The sequence below is a fragment of the Lygodium microphyllum genome, chromosome 23, assembly GCF_053477565.2.
Source record: "Lygodium microphyllum isolate KBCC chromosome 23, Lygodium_microphyllum_v1.1.10, whole genome shotgun sequence".
Classification (NCBI taxonomy): domain Eukaryota; kingdom Viridiplantae; phylum Streptophyta; class Polypodiopsida; order Schizaeales; family Lygodiaceae; genus Lygodium; species Lygodium microphyllum.
Genome location: NC_141157.1, coordinates 49,211,353 through 49,228,474, shown reverse-complemented (window position 1 = coordinate 49,228,474; position 17,122 = coordinate 49,211,353). Strand labels below are relative to the sequence as shown.

Here is a 17,122-nt window from a genome sequence, read left to right as displayed (position 1 = left end):
ATCAATTGTGAAGGAATTCGACCCTCATTATATCTAAAATGGCTACCTTGTGTTGCAAATTGCACATCTATTTCTACCTGTTCTTCGACATTGATGTACTCCAAGGCAAGAAAGTTCTTTCATAAGTGTAGCATCACCTCACGTGCTATGATATCTAGGACAAAGGGTCCTTGCATGTCCATGTTATAGTATGGGTGAATAAGGAGAATGTTGAGTGACAACAAATGACATTGGTGTCCACATGACTATAAGCATTGACATGCAAGTTGACAAGCTTCAAGAACTCGTCATTCGCAAGCTCTACGGTGCTTGTTGTAGCCATCATAGCACAACACAATGCAAATGCATGTTTTCACATTAGACTTAGCTTTAAGCAAATCCCATCCATGCCACTCAAATCATTGTAGCATTAGCTAGGCTACGAGGATCAAAATGTTGTGTGGTACCACTTCATGCTTCTCTTACAGTAGGGCACACAAATGAACATCCAAGGAGTGACCAACCCATTCTTCTTGCACTATCTTCTAAAGTATATAATGAAGGTCGAGTCAATGGACCATTTAAACATTTGCATGGAGGATGTTACAAGACCTAGACATTGCCAAGCTAAAGGTCATTAATGCAACATTATTGAAAAACCAAATCTTAACAATGGAGTTTCTTTGGATTGCCTCCCAATATCCATCATTATGAAAAGCAAGGTTTCCCATTATCTTGAATCCTTGGTACACTTGAGTTGAGGTAGTCTTCATGCTCCCCTGTTGGTTTGTAATGCACAAGGATTGTTACTCTCAAGAAAAATATGTTCTACAAGTGCAAGGGATGTTATATTGTAGACAAGCTTGGCCACACTAACAATCTAGGCCCACTCACTAGCATGCTTGGAAACAACATTTCACTATGAAATAAGCTTATGTGATGCATTGATTATCATCTGGGTCAACACATAAAAGCCTTCTTTTAAAGTGTCTTGTTGCACCAATTGATGATTAGAGATGGAGTTATTGTCAATGGAGAATATGATTGACTCTTACTTCGTCATGCGCCAACAAATACAAAACCTCGTGCAAGACAACAAGGACTTTGAGATGCAAATAATTGAATATATGCAATGGAACATGTCTACTTGACTAACTCCTCAATATGGTCCTCCAAAAGACTATACTAAGAAGGTCCAACCTAGTGGACATAATAAGAAAAAAGATATAAGCAGTGCTTGACTTTGCACCATTTCTACACCTATTATCCATTTTCCTTAACTCAACATCTCTTCTATAAGTACATTATTACAAACACTATAGTCATTGTTTTTTAATGATGACATCTTCAATGTTATTTCGATAAGAACGGCCTAAAACAAGGTTAGTGTCATTTCGAGTTCATCTACTACATTGCATTATGTTCTAACATAGTAACTTGTCTCCCTTGTCTTTGAAGCTCGGAACAAATTTACGTAGACAATAATGCAGATAAAAGAAGCAAAAAACACACTTGCAAAAAAAAAAAAGGCTCAAGACAATTGCTTCTAACAAATAAAAGATAAAAAACAACTAAATAAGACTAGTTTTAACAAACATAGTACCCTCTTTTGAGAGAGTATTGTGATTGAAACTTACCCATGTATTGATAAATATGACAAAGACAACAACTTTAGTAAGTCTTTTGGACCTGCACATTGAATGAGCCTTATTTCATGTTAAGTGAGTTGGTGTGGGAGGGTCCACTACTATGAAGTCATTATTATAGTCAGTACATAAGCCTAGTTCCATGGATCCCCTTGGCCATTCACATGATGAGGAGAGGAGCTTGGAAGTCATAATGAGAGAATGATGATCAACCAATAGCTGGTAGCCCTTTTTACACGACTTCCTTGAGTAACTGAGGTATCTTAGTTTTGGAGTGCACTAACAACAACTTTCCATGAACATGGATATTGGAGATTGACTCAAGCAAGGGTCACTATAGAAATCTGGACTTGCTAGTAGGTGAGGATCGAATCCACATGCATCAAATGCAAGGAGAAATATAGGATGTTTCTTTACCTTTTGACAAGAATATTGGAAGGACATCCCTCCACAAGGTGTGCAACAGCAGGTGCGGCTTGTTCTAAAGGGTTGTATTTTTAGCCCTCTACAATGCATATCTATAGAAGGTGCTCGAAAACAAGCCGCACCTGCATTGTAGAGGGCAGTGAGGGGCCAATCGAGTGAGACTCTAAATAGTTCTATATTACGATATTTGATATTTTTATCAACTAGCCTTAGTTACAAACGAAAGGTTCATAAAAGAGGGGTAGTGAGGGGCCAATCGAGTAACACTCGAGGATGCATTGCTTTAGGTTTTATAAAATTTAAAATATAAAAAAATTTACATGGCTCAATTGTTTGACTTAAGTGATTTAAGTTAAGCTCATCTGTAATTTTAAAAAATTCATATTATATTGTTAAGTGACTAAAAAAGACATATCTTTCTTGTAAAATTATCACTCAATTGGGGTGGGGTGTATTTTCCTTTTGGAAGGTGCTACTTTATTGGCCCCTTTACCCTACTGCTCCATGTAGATGAAGCTTGATGATTTGGACTCCGTGGGTCAATTGGGGTTGCCCCTCTCATATAGTTGGTGAAGCCGAGTTGATTCGAGGATGGAGGTATTAGCTCACTGAGCCCCACTCTATCTATACATTAAAGTTGCCACAGTTATCATACCGATCGGCCATGGCGCTACTTTATTGGCCCCTTTACCCTAGTGCTCCATGCAGATGGCAGCTTGATGATTTGGACTCCGTGGGTCAAATTGGGGCTGCCCCTCTCATATAGCTGGTGAAACCGGGTTGATTCGAGGATGGAGGTATTAGCCCACTGAGCCCCACTCTATCTATACATTAAAGTTGCCGCAGTTATCATACCGATCGGCCATGGTGTTCCTTGTAGCCTCGCTGGTGCTTCTGGCAGTGCTTGCAGCTCTCTTCACCGTCGTCTCCTTCGTGTGCTATCCTCGCCCTACGCGCATCCCCTTCCGCAGCCGCCATGTCCTCATCACAGGTGGATCCAGCGGCATCGGCCTCGAGCTCGCCAAACTCGCCCTCCTCGAAGGCGCCTCTGTGTCCATCATGGCTCGCGATCTCGCTCGCCTACAGGACGCGAAGCGCTCCCTAGAGAAGGATACAGGCAAACAAGTGAGCGTCTACAGCGCGGATGTGAAGAATTTCGACAGCCTCAAGGCCACCGCCGACAAGATTGGGCCTCTTGACATCTTGATCTGCAGCCATGGCGTGTCCGTTCCCAAATCCCTGGAAGATTCCTCCGTAGATGATTTGAACCATGTGTTGGATACCAATCTGAGAGGTACCTTGCATGTTGTCAAAGCTTTGCTGCCTCTTCTAAAGCACCGAACAGAAGATCCTTATCCTGCCTGCATTGCCCTCGTGTCTTCACAGGCCGGTCAGGTACATCACAATTTTACATATTGTCTCTGGACCTTACTTCCTTGTTGTCTTGAGAAGCAGTGTAGGCTTTGTTTTTATTGAACATGTCCCTTGTTCATTGACCGTTTCCCAGTTTCACCAGTCTGTACCCGCTTGTTCAATGACTGTTTAATAGTAATTGTTGCATGATTTGCTTTCGAGGTCCCTCAAATTCATACACACAATTACGTTGGAGTGAAAAATGTATGCTTTGTTGAGATATTGGCAATCACACCCAGCTTAGCTGCTTTGTACGAAGGAGTGTGGGCTCAGGATGCAAAATCCCATATGCTCAGTGGTAGAAAGTGTAGCCCAATCTATCCCTATAAAGTATCATACTTGCTCTCTTTTTTAATGCAATGTCATAGTACTTTTGTCCTTCCAACAAAGTATTTGTGTCATTATCAACACACAAGACTTTGTTTATGAGTCCAAGTCTTAATCTTGGAACCTAATGCACTTGTGTGAAAGTCAATCTTAATGTCTATGTCCTCATGAGCTCACTCTTCCTCTTTCAATCTCCATAGCCATGTCCTAGATCCATGTATTTTCATATGCTTGTCCTGTGCTATAGTTGTTAGAACCTTGGATAAGCCTGGATATATATGATGGAGATCCATTCGCAGTATTTGCTATCATTTGCAATGGCAATCATTCACAGAACTTGATTCAGCTATGTGCTACTTTGATATTTCACCAATTGATTTTAAGCAGGGTTTCTTTATTGCTCACGACGAAGAAAATTGCCTCCAAATAGCCTTAGTCACCCTATTGGAAGTGGTCTATTGGGAAAGCCTTGCCTAAGTGGCAACCTCATCTCAAGATGACAAAGCAACAGGGAAAGACCTGACAACAAAACTAATGTCATGAACACTCATGCTTGTGCACCTTGATCCATGTGCTTGCCATTCGGCTTTGCATTTTTGTTAATGGTGGTTGATGATGATTACCAAAGAAGGCATTGGTCAATAGAGTAAGATCATTATGATTGTGTAGTGTTTTGCCTTAAATGGGCCGTTGGGCCATAGTCGCATGCAATCAAAACAACAATTGGCAATGGCGGAGTCTACCACAATGGAAATGGCTAAAGAATAGGAAAAGGAAATAACTAGAAAATGATTGAAAATTGTGAAACATGTATACTTGTTCACTCTTCATGATGCAAAGCTGAAAACTTTGAGAAGCAACTAACATAACTTCCAAAGGTAGTGAGAAACTGAGCGATGGAAACTTGTGCATGACACTTGGGCCAAATATTACAAAACAGGGAAATGGAAATGACGATGAAAACTCATAGGAAATGGAGTTTTTGAGTGAAAAGGCTAGAAAACAATAGTTTTTTGTGACTTTGCCATGGGAAGATGATACTTGTCCAACATTAGTTCAACTTGTCACATTGTCACACGCTTGCCTTGCTAGCGGATTGGTGTTGGCCAAGGGTGTTGGAAATCAGAGTTGTAGCATTGGAATGTGTGCACAAGAGGGAGAAGAGAGCTCAAAGTACAAGAACAAAATCTTGCTTACTAAGTTGCTTAGAATACAACTTGGATATACTCTTCTACACATGATAGTGACCTATAGGCTGTTTATATAGCCTTTGCCAAGCTAGGGTTAGGGTTTTCCTTGCCCCTAGGGCTATTCACACTCATCTGTCCTTATACTCCCTTGCTTATAGTGGGTTCCTATGTCTGTCTTCTAACACCCCCCCTCAATGCCAAGGTGGCATTGGATTACAAAGCATGTAAGAGGTTCCCCCCCTTCTTGGGATGTCTTTATAAATCTGGCTTACAAGGTTGTTTTAGGTATATGATTTAAAGAGTCAAAACAGTCGATCTTCAGATGGATTGGAGGCATAGTTGGCCGCCAATTCTTTGGGTATATTAGGAGTGTTGGGACATTTACTAGTGATATACCCTGTCTTCTTGCATTTGTTACATTTCATCTTCTCAGGATACTTCTTCCAGCAGTTGTTTACAAGATGTCATTTTTTCTTACAGAAAGAACATCTAGTGAGAGCTGTATGTACCAATACTTGATCACGGGAAGTTGAAGTTGCTTGACTGTTGCTGCTTTCTTTGTGGTTCCTCTTTTCTTCATCCAAACAGGATTGAATGGTACTTGCCAATATAGGATCTCGAATGTTAGTGAGAGTGGTTACAAGAGTAGGAAACACCTGTTTTACAGCTTTTAGGAGAATAGCAATAGCATCTTCTTCATGTATTGGAGCTTGTACAGAGGCAAGCTGTGCCATAAGTCCCTTCATATGGGAGATGAATTTTCCCAAATCTTCTCCTGATCGATATTCCAAGCTAAAGAATTCAATTTTAAGGAAGATTTTAGTATTTTTACTAGTGGCTCCATAGAGCTTTTCAAGCTCATCCCATATTTCTTTCGCAATGTTTAGTTGATCAACATGATGAATCAGGGATTTATCTAAGCGTAACATTATAATTGCTTGAGCACATTGGTCATCCTCTATATCAACTAGATTTGCAGAGTTTACAGCTCTACTGCCTTGAATGAGAGGCCAATACCTTCTCTCCATCATTTTGTATTTTATAAGTACCTGCCATGGGTGGAAATCTTTGCCATCAAACTTTCGAATTTGAGGATGGACATCAGCATATGTTGTGGTCATTGGAAAGGTCTTACCACTTGTTAGGACAAGGGCAGTGTTTAGTCCCTTACAAATTTTCCACTGAATGCGGAAGCAAATTAGACAATTTGAAATCAAAGTTGTAATGAAGAGAAAGACTGAAAATCATATAAATGTAATATTTCAAAGTATGACTGTGGTGGTCATTTCTTATGTGCAAACTTCTTCCGAGGTTTAATAGTCTTTTTAGGTTTTAATGAAGCAAACCTAGACTGGACTTAAGGCTCCTTCTTGTGGTATGGCTTAGTAGATGAAGCTTGGGTTGAACAAGGTTGGTCTATGATCTCAATGCTTGTTGTTGATGATTCCGAGGAGAGTACAATGACACTCAATCCTTTTGATTTCATTGACCAATGTACTTGAAACAAAGTCACTCACGGTAGGCAATACACTTCTAGTGTATGATGGTCTATGTGTTTATAATTGTACACATAACCTTACAACAATATACGAAGAGAAATAAAAAAACTCACTAGATTTTAGTGAATGCCTAGCAAGCAAATGATTAGATGATTCATGATTAGTGTTTAGAAACACTAATGTCAAGCTTAGTGAAGTACTTGAATGGAACCCGGTTGGAAGTCGGCTTCCCAATGTCCATTGAGCATGTCCAAGAGCTTTTGAATCTGGAATAAGCTTCAGAGATTATGCTTCAGTGATTAGAATCACTGTTAATGAAGCTCAGAGTGAAAAAATGACAAAATGTCAAGCTTAGAGCTTGCTGGCTATGGCTACCACAAAACACATAGTTAGGGTTTGGCTTGTAGCAGCCAACAGAGGTTGAATTTCTCAGAGCCCTCTTAGGGGTAGATGGCCCACTAGGGGGGCTAAAAAAGCCCTATGGTAGCCACCATTAATGCACCTCCTACAACCCGTGTTTCAACATGAGGTAGTCGCCTGCCCAGAACTGTGCCGTTCTGACTTAGAACGTAATGCCATCCTTTTGCGCGTCTTATTCCACGGTCTATGGTGATAGGCAGCTGCGCCTTGAGATGTGGAAGAGTTCCTCAGAAGGAACCAAGAGCTGATATGGCCTCCTTTGTCCTCCCCAAGTCCTCTAATGGAGGTAGGTTGCAGGCAACTATGGAGAAAAGAAGGATAAGATGAAGGAGATGATAGCTCATGTGCACTTAGTGGTAGCTGAGGGTATAGGAAGCTGAGGGGATCAGAGGAGGCTCTGATACCATGTTGGAAATCAGAGTTGCAGCATTGGAATGTGTGCACAAGAGGGAGAAGCGAGCTCAAAGTACAAGAACAAAATCTTGCTTACTAAGTTGCTTAGAGTACAACTTGGGTACACTCTCCCACATATGATAGTGACCCATAGGATGTTTATATAGCCTTTGCCAAGCTAGGGTTAGGGTTTTCCCTGCCCTTAGAACTATTCACACTCATCTGCCCTTATACTTCCTTGCTTATAGTGGGTTCCTATGCCTGTCTTTTAACAAAGGGAAGATGGTATTTGCCTAGCATTAGTTCAACTTGCTGCATCGCCACATGTTTGCCTTGCTAGTAGATTGCTGTTGACCAGTTTGCCATATGGCAATTGCTAACATCAACACTTCTATTGTTTGCTTGCTAGGTGACCATGCTACCCATCCCTTGTGTTGGTGGATTAATGACGACCTTAATGTGAGCGGTGCCTAGGTTCATTATATTTCCCCCATTAGCGGTGCGGTTGTTTTCAAAGGTCAACTTGAATCAAGATCATCCAACCACATTGCCTCATGCATGGAATAATCATTTGTTGCCTAACATCCCCTCTCAACTCAAAAACTCTAGCCAAGAGGGACTGCAAAGCTTAGCTTGGTCTCAAAGTAGCTAGGGCATTGGACAAAGGATGCACATCAGCTGCCTAATGGCCTACCAAGGCTACAGAGGCAATTAGAAAGTACCTCTATTTTACCCCGAGAGTTCCCATCCCAAAGTAGCAAGGGGATTAGTCAATGGGTGCTCGTCGGCTGCCCAAGAATCTACCAAGACTATAGAAGTGATAGTTTTCTTTCCTTAGGAGCCCAAGTATTTTTTATGGACTTTTATTCTTCTTTTCTTTTGATTTTTTTAAAAATCGTCAAATTTTCTTTAGTATGTGTCCAATGGAAAAGGAATGGTTAGCTCACATGCTTGTCAATAGGGAAACTATTCAACCGCCCACAAGGGTGTTGATAATGAAGTAATGGTGAAGAGGTATGTAGGTGACTAAACCATAGGTGGAGACTACTCAGGATTTGAAGTGAGCAAGGTGCTTATGGGTGCTGTGCGCAATGAGATGCATAGAGTAATGCTACATGATGCAAATAAGAATGCTCATGCAATAAGGTGCCACTTGGATAGTGTCCCTTGTGGGGGAAAATTTTCACTTGCCCAAGCATATTTTTACAAAGATGATGATGATTATGCGATGCAAAGGCTAAGTACAATATGGAAGGGATGTTGATGTCGAGAACAAGAAGACAATGCCGAAACGTGAATATACATAATACAAGCTGTATCATTACAAGAGATGTTGTCTTTGATGAGAGGGACATTGTGTAGTCCACTGTATCGACCAATTCCTTTGAGCCTATCTCTCAGCTTGCACTTTTTGAGATTGTGCTGTTTGAGCTTGGTCTTTTACTCACTCTTGACTTGCCAATAGAGTCTTTGACTCTTGGGCCCCCTTCTGTGGATGCGTTACCTTATTGGGACTAGCGTACTATGCAAGATTTAGGGATCCTTCCATTAGATACAATCTTGGAGAGACCCAAAAGATTTGCTAACATAGTTACCAGGAATGGGGAACGGAACCCCTTGGAACAGGGGAAACGCCCAAAGTTAGGGAACAGGAACTGAGGGAATGACACACACACACACACACACACACACACACACATATATATATATATATATATGAGAGAGAGAGAGAGAGAGAGAGAGAGAGAGAGAGAGAGAGAGAGGTCACACACACACACACACACACAATCAACACTTAGCATCTAGAGATATGAAGACTTGAAACACATAGAAATGCCTTTAATAATTTGATCACAAAATCATTGACCAATTATATGGTATTATGCGTAGCTGATTGTGATGCCCTTGTATGCACTTGCAGGATATGCAGATTACCAAGGTTGATGGATTGATGTACTCTTGTGAGTTGATGATGGTGTCACTCAGACTTGGATTGTAGACTTTGGTGCCTCTTTTCATGTTGATGGATTGATGTACTCTTGTGAGTTGATGATGGTGTCACTCAGATTTGGATTGTAGACTTTGGTGCCTCTTTCCATGTGACTCCTTGCTTGGAGTGTTTTGGTATGTTCAATGCAGGCATTTATGGAAAGGTGTATCTTGGAAATAACCATGCTTGCAGTATTGATGGGATTAACACAGTACACTTGTCTTTAGACAATGGTTAAGAGCTTGTGCTAAAAGATGTTAGCTGGCATTAAAAAGAGTTTACTATCTGTTGGTTAGCTTGACTTGCATGGCTACACCACACTGTTTGGTGGTGGTTGGTGGAAAGTGAAAAAGGGGTCCATGCTGATTGCAAAAGGAACCAAGAAGAGCACTTTGTATTGTTTGCATTGCAAAGCCTTAAATGACAAGTTTCTTATAGTTGCTGAAATTTGCAGCCACTTGGAGTTATGGCATAAGAGATTAGGCCATATGAGCCAAAAAGGACTTGATGTCCTTGCCTCTTTGAAGAGGGTTCATGGAAAAGGCTCTAAACATGACTTTTATAAGGAGTGTCAGTTTGGAAAGCAAATTAAAAATTCCTTTTACTCTGGTGTCTCTCGTAAGTCCAATGTCTTGTATGTAGTGCATTTTGATGTATGTAGTATGCTCGTGAAATCGTTGGGTGGTGCTGCATATTTTGTCTTCTTTATAGACAACTGTTCCAAGAAGATTCGGATGTACTTGTTGAAAAAGAAAAGTGAAGTGTTTGCTGTTTTTAAAACTTTTTATGCATTTGTGACCACTCAGACAGGTAGAAAGCTGAAATCCTTGAGAACTGATAATGGGGGTGAGTTCACATTGATTGAATTAAGTCCTTTTGTGACTTGCATGGTATTAAGAGGGAGCTTACAATCCCTTACAATCCTTCTTCAAATGTGGTGGTGGAAAGATATAACAAGACTTTATGTGAAAGAGTGCGGTGCATGCTGTCCACTGCTAATCTCCCTTCTTGCATTTTGGGGAGAGGCACTCAAAACCGCGGTTCACATTTGCAACCACTCTCCAAATAGATCCTTAAATAATGGCATCCCTGAGGAGGTTTGGTCTGGCAAATTGGCCTTATATGACCATTTACGCATATTTGGGTTTGATGCTTTTGTACATATTAGGGATGAGCTGAGGAACAAACTCGACCCAAAATCCACCAAAGGCATTTTCATGGGCTATGGTAATGAGGGTGAATTTGGCTACAAAGTGTGGTTACCTCAGTCCAAGAAAATTATTCATAGTCGTAATATTGTGTTTAATGAGGCATAATTGTTGAAAGGCGCTTTAGCCTCTAATGAAGATATGAAAAATGTGAAGTTTCAGAGTTTGCAGCCACCCATTACTTCAGAAAATGGGCATCATGGTGGTGTATCACAGACTGAAACTGATGATTAGCCGGTTATTTTTGAACTAGATGATGATGGATACCAAGTAGAAGCACAAGGAGGTCATGGATAGCAAGATAGACTTGTGATTATGAAAATGCAAGTGTTGAAAATGAAAATGAAGGTGTTGTACAGTATGAACAACATGTTGAAAATGGCTTACAGCAGCCAATAAATGCTGAAAATAATATACCTCTAGATGTGGACCCAATTCCTGAAAATGTTGATCATTAGGTACGCAAGTCTACACGCGTAATAAGGCAATCACATAGGTGTGACCCCTCCTTACATTATGTGATGCTTAGTGACGAGGGTGAGCCTCTTACATACAAAGAGGCCAAGTCATGTGAGTTCAGCAGTATCTGGGAGCTAGCTATGCATGAAGAGATTAAATCTCTATATGTAATTGATAATTGGGATCTTGTGTCACTATCGAAGGGAAGGAAGCCACTTCCAAACAAATGGGTATACAAAGTCAAGATAGTTGACAGGAAACCCAAGTACAAGGCAAGGCTAGTTGCCAAAGGGTATGCACAAAAGGAAGGGATTGACTTCCAAGAGGTCTTCTCATGTGTTGTGAAGATGACCACTTTATGTGTGCTTTTTGCTCTTACTACTGTTTTGGATTTAGAGCTGTATCAAATGGATGTAAAAATAGCTTTCTTGCATGGTGACATCGATGAGAAAATCTACATGAAATAGCCTAAGGGCTTTGTAGTTCCTGGAAAAGAGCAGATGGTGTGTAAACTAAAACACAGCCTATATGGGTTAAAGCAAGCACCAGGGCAGTGGTACAAAAAGTTTGACATTTTTATGCTATCTCATGAGTTTACACGCAGCCATGCAAATTATTGCTTGTACATGAAAAGGATACAGATGGCAGCCCCATAATACTTGTTTTGTATGTGGATGATATGTTACTAGCTAGGAAAAGAAAGACTATCTTGGATGCTCTCAAAAATCATCGGAAATCAGCTTTCTCCATGAAAGATTTGGGGAATGCAGAGCATATTTTGGGCATGAGGATTCATAGAGATAGAATGCAGAAATTGCTGTCTTTATCTCAAGAAAAGTACATTGGAAAGGTACTGGACAGATTTAACATGGTTGAAGCTAAGCCTTTTGGGATACCCTTACCTCCTTATCTCAAGCTTAGCAAAGCCAACAGCCCGAAAGATGACGTGGAAGCAAATGCTATGAAGGGTGTTTCTTATGCATCAGCTTGTGGCTCTCTTATGTATGCTATGGGTGCTACTCGTCCAGACATTACTCATGCAGTGGGAGTTGTTAGCAGGTTTATGTCAAATCCTAGCAAAGCACATTGGGAGGCTGTCAAGTGTATTCTTCGATATCTTAAGGGTACACAGAGAAAAAGTATTTGCTTTGGGCAGGGTACACTTAGTTTGCAGGGTTATTGTGATGCAGACATGGCAGGTGACTTGGACACTTGTAGGTCCACCAACGGGTATGTCTTTACAGTAGCTGGTGGAGCTGTTTCTTGGTGTTCAAGGTTGCAGAACATTGTTGCACCGAGTATCACTGAAGCTGAATACATATTAGCTACTGAGGCTTCTAAGGAAGCTATATGGTTGAGCAGACTTGCAGATGATCTTGGCATGTCTATGGGTATTGCAGTTTTGGGATGTGATAGCCAGCGTGCTGTGTATCTGGCTAAGAATACCATGTATCATTCACGCACAAAGCATATGGATGTGCGATATCACTTTATCAGACAGATTCTGGAAGATGGTCAAATCCCATTGACCAAGATTAAAACACAAGATAATCCTACAGATGTTCTCACTAAAAGTCTAAGCAAAGCTTAGCACAAGCATTGCATTCGACTAGTGGGAGTTGGTTAGCTAGAGGTTTATATCGGACCTTTAAGTGGAAGGTTGTTGGGATAAAGGCCCGGTAACCTCCGTGTATAGTACACGCACATTGTACATGTGAACATACCCTTTACGTTTCCTAAGTATAAATACATTTTATTCTTTGTGTACCAACACATATTGTTAGTACACTCTAATCGACTCGTACTTTCACTCTGCTCACACTCTCTTTAGCCGTCACACACGCTCACTCTTGCTCGATCTCCATCTCTCTTAGTTGTGCCCCTCTTAGTCCAACATATGAGCACTTTGATGGAGCTAGGGATGAAACTGTCCATGCATGATGGTAGTGAGATGCATGATGTTGCAATCTACACATAGGTTGTTGGTTGTCTTATTTATTTTTGCAACATACGTTTGACATACAGTTTGTAGTATCTTAGGTGAGCAAGCATTGCCCCTATGTGGCCGGAGAGGTGGGGAGGGAGGGGGGGAAGAGACTTGCAGCTACACACTTATAGCGATTCAGATTGGGCTAGAGACTTAAACACTTGACAGTCTACTAGTGGATATTTTTTCTTTTTGGACTGTCCATGTATTTTATGGCTTAGTAAGAGAAATCTATAGTGGTTATCTCATCTCGTGAGGCTGAGTATAGGGCAGCCTTTATAGCAATAATTGAATGTGTATGGTTGCGTAGATTGCTAGTTGATCTGTAGGTTTTGTTGAAGGATTCTATACCCATTCTCTTGGACAATTAGTACTATTGCAGTAGCATGAAATCTTGTGTTTCATGCTTGCATGAAACACATTGAAATTCACTACCATCATGTCATAGAGAGATCTTATGCAGGAGAGATTAGCTTGATGTATGTTTCCACATAGGAACATGTTGCAAATATAATCACCATGGCTTTATCACGTCAGAAGATTGAGGATTTTCACAAGTCCTTGAACTTGTTACCCTTTGGTGATTGATGATCCTTGTATCTCATCGCATTGGCATTGCAAGGGGATGTTAGAATTTGCCAATTTGGGGGGGTGCCCCATGTAAGTTGTGTGGTGTAGACACTTATTAAAGTGTCAAAGTATAGACACATAGGAACATGTTGCAAATATAATCACCATGGCTTTATCATGTCAAAAGATTCAGGATTTCCACAAGTCCTTGAACTTGTTACCCTTTGGTGATTGATGATCCTTGTATCTCATTGCATTGGCATTGCAAGGGGATGTTAGAATTTGCCAATTTTGGGGAGTGCCCCATGTAAGTTGTGTGGTGTAGACACTTATTAAAGTGTCAAAGTATAGTGTGTTTAGAACTTTAAAAGTAGTGACACAAGAGTCTAAAGTTAAATTAACTCCAGTTAGAGTTACGGATAGCCTGCCTTACTTAAGACCTATTATACTTTCATTCTATCATTCAAGTACTTGCATCTTTTGAGTGTAGAATTACGACCCTTGCTCTTTGCCTTGTCTTCACTTTCTTACTCGCTCTCTCTCTTCCTCCATTTCCAACAATGGATACGTTTAACAGTTTGCTACCATTGTTTCAGCACAGTACACCCGATTTTGGTCAATTTGAGCAACCTATTTTGGTCAATTTCAGCACCCGATTTTGGTCAATTTCAACAACCTATTGAGGGTTTACATGCTGAACAATAGCCTAATTTTCAGCCCATTGATTAGGGCATTGCTAATGATGAAGTGGCCGATGAGAGGGCTGCTATTCAGGTACCTAAAACAGTCCCTAGATGGATGTTGGATAGATTATGGGACAGCAAACAGTCCGTTACGCTTCCTGATAGGACTAGAGCAGCCACTTGCCATGCACAGGGTAACTTGGTTGCATAGGTACTTGTAGCTATTGTGTGCAATGAGGAACCTATTTCTTTACATGATGCTTTAGCTCAAAACATAGCTTCTTTTACGCCTTGACAATTGTTCCTACACAAAAAACAGCAAACAAGTCTCTGGTTGCACGTAGCTTCGCTCACTCTAGTCGTGTGTTGATGCGCAACACTCTTGCTTGCACCCAAATGCTGAAAACACGGCCTTTGTGTCATGCCGAATCTTCCTCTTCAAGTCTCTCCATACATAATCAGCCCCTAACACTGCTGTTATACCATGTCAAAGTGCAGCGATGTGGAGGCATGTGCAGGGACTGATAGTAGATGTTGAAAACGGAGAGAACAAGGGTTAATCATGGGGATCTCTCCGTGTGTCTTTGGCTTGACAATCTTTAGAGAATGCATGCCATCATTCATCCACCACATGGGTTTAGGCTGAAGGGTTCAAGCTCAAAATTATTTTGATGGTTATTTAATTTGCTTGTAGCTCTTGATTTTTTAACTCTCACTTGTTCCGCATGAAACCTTATGCAAGTTCAATCCACCATTTCATGAATTCTCAAAAGATATCACGGATGAGCCACATGTAGGCGATTTTTCCAAAGGAGTATTGTAGAGGATTTTGACATAGTTGGTAGTTCGATGGATGATGTTGGTTTGGGACAATATTCTAGTGGGGATAGTTGCTTACAGTACTTTGATCTAACCCGTTGCCCTTTGATCTAACCCGTCGCCCACATGGCAGGGATCACAAATCTGCAAGTCTTGAGTGGATGCAGGTTGAACCCCCATGCACATACATAGGGAAGGAAGACCAAGTTGAGAGAGAGGGTTGATACCAAATCAGTTATACGTAGACCTTGATCAACAGTGAGTACATGAGTGCCTAGCTGAAGTGACTAAGCCAAATATAAATACATGAAAACTAGAGGCAAAAAATCCGATGGAATTGTACATATTGAACTCCAAATGTGCCTGATCACATCCATCTTGCAACTGTAACTTTTGATCCAAAAATCCAGCCTAAAATGAGACAAAAGTCCTGAGTTTTGTTCAAGTATGAGATTTCAAGTCTAGGTATAGGTAGTCTTGCTGATGTGTAGTCCCAATTTTAACGCCAGTAATAAATAGGATGAGCATACATTCCATGGTACTCTTATGAAGCCTATAGTTTAATGCAAGTTTGTGTTTCTCTACAAAAAGTATTACTGTGATTGTGCACAAAGAAGGCACGTAGGGCACAGTGACATACTGGATCAATTGGGTAAGCTAATTCAGCTGTGAAATAGATTATAGAAGCATTGGAAGCATATGAAACTGTATGAAACTTATAAGTATTATTTACCTGTCGTCACATAAAAGGTGTAAACTGAGCATTTTTGATTCATTGTTTTAGACACTATTACATGGTTATCCAAAAAAATAATAACCTTTAATCACTCACTTTAATGCAGGTGGGTTTATATGGCTATACAGCTTATTCTGCAAGCAAGTTTGGTCTTCGAGGAACTGCGGAGGCTTTACAGCAGGAAGTCCTTTGCTACAATATTCGAGTTTCAGTCATCTATCCACCTGACACAATCACACCAGGATTTGAGAAAGGTAATCTGTCCCATTTAAAAGCATTTAAGTGGATACATCTTTTGGTTGATTGGGAGCAACAACGGTTTTCTCCCAAGGACTTACATGATTCACTCATGACTTTGTTTGGATAGAGAATGCTTCAAAACCAGAAATCACAAAGTTGCTTTCAGATTCCTCTAGTGTCATGAGTGCTATAGATGTTGCAAGGAAGGCATTGAATGGCATCAAGCAAGGGCAGTTTTCCATTCCTTGCAACTTTGATGGGTCCATGCTATGCATTGCAACGGCAGGGATGTCTCCTCAACCGTCTGTACTACATGCATTTGCAGAAGTTATGCTGTCAGGGTTGATGCGGATAGTTGCACTTTGTGTGACATGGAACTGGTACCACATTTTGTCAAAGTGGCATAAGAACCAAAACAAGTAAGTCCCATGGCTGAAATTTCTTTTAATGATGAAACCACTCTAATTGAAAAACCATTATAGTAATCTAGCTGTCGGTGTATAAGAATGTTGTGTATGAAATGATACTTTTAGAGCTTAATCTGCTTTTCCACCTGCTTTCCCTCACCAATGTTAATAGTGTGTAGTCAAAGCAGCACCTTCTTGTAATATTAGATTGTTTAGCAGGATGATTGTACTAATATGATTTTCTCTTCTTGTTTTATGTGGTTGGGCTGCTTCAGAGTCAAGTAGGTGCAGAACTCCACGAGCTTTTGGACCTTTTTAATTTGAAAAAGTTGACAAGCATTTTCTCCACGAAATAGCAACTTGCAATGTTCAGTTCCTCCTTGATTTCTGGAGATGCTTCTTCTCAGCAATTTATTCCATGTGGTGGTGAAGCTAATTGCTGTGTTGGATGTGTTAACCATGCCAGTTTTAGTGATGGTGAAGCTAATTGCATGTGATTGTTTCAAAGTTATTTGGCACGCTTCTTGATTTCTCAACTGAAATATTGTAAATTATAAGATTTTTGCAAATTATCCCAATCCAAAACGCAGCCAAGCCAAAACACAGCAAACGGTAACATTTTTGCAAATAGGAACTTAACCGGGTAACAAATGCCTAGAGATTTCCTCAAGAAATGGTGAAGCTAATTATTGTGTTGGATATGTGAGTAGAAGAGCACTTGAAGTGTAGG

General features: G+C 40.6%; 1 protein-coding gene across 1 annotated transcript; it reads left to right on the top strand.

The window, feature by feature from the left end:
- The first annotated feature begins 2,800 nt into the window (after positions 1-2,800).
- LOC148016156 (3-dehydrosphinganine reductase TSC10A-like) lies at positions 2,801-16,899 on the top strand. The gene is made up of 4 exons (XM_087664355.1): positions 2,801-3,446; positions 15,852-15,999; positions 16,113-16,404; positions 16,668-16,899. The coding sequence occupies exons 1-4, from the start codon at positions 2,916-2,918 to the stop codon at positions 16,675-16,677; spliced, it is 981 nt and encodes a 326-aa protein (XP_087520481.1). The 5' UTR covers positions 2,801-2,915; the 3' UTR covers positions 16,678-16,899.
- Positions 16,900-17,122: the final 223 nt, after the last annotated feature.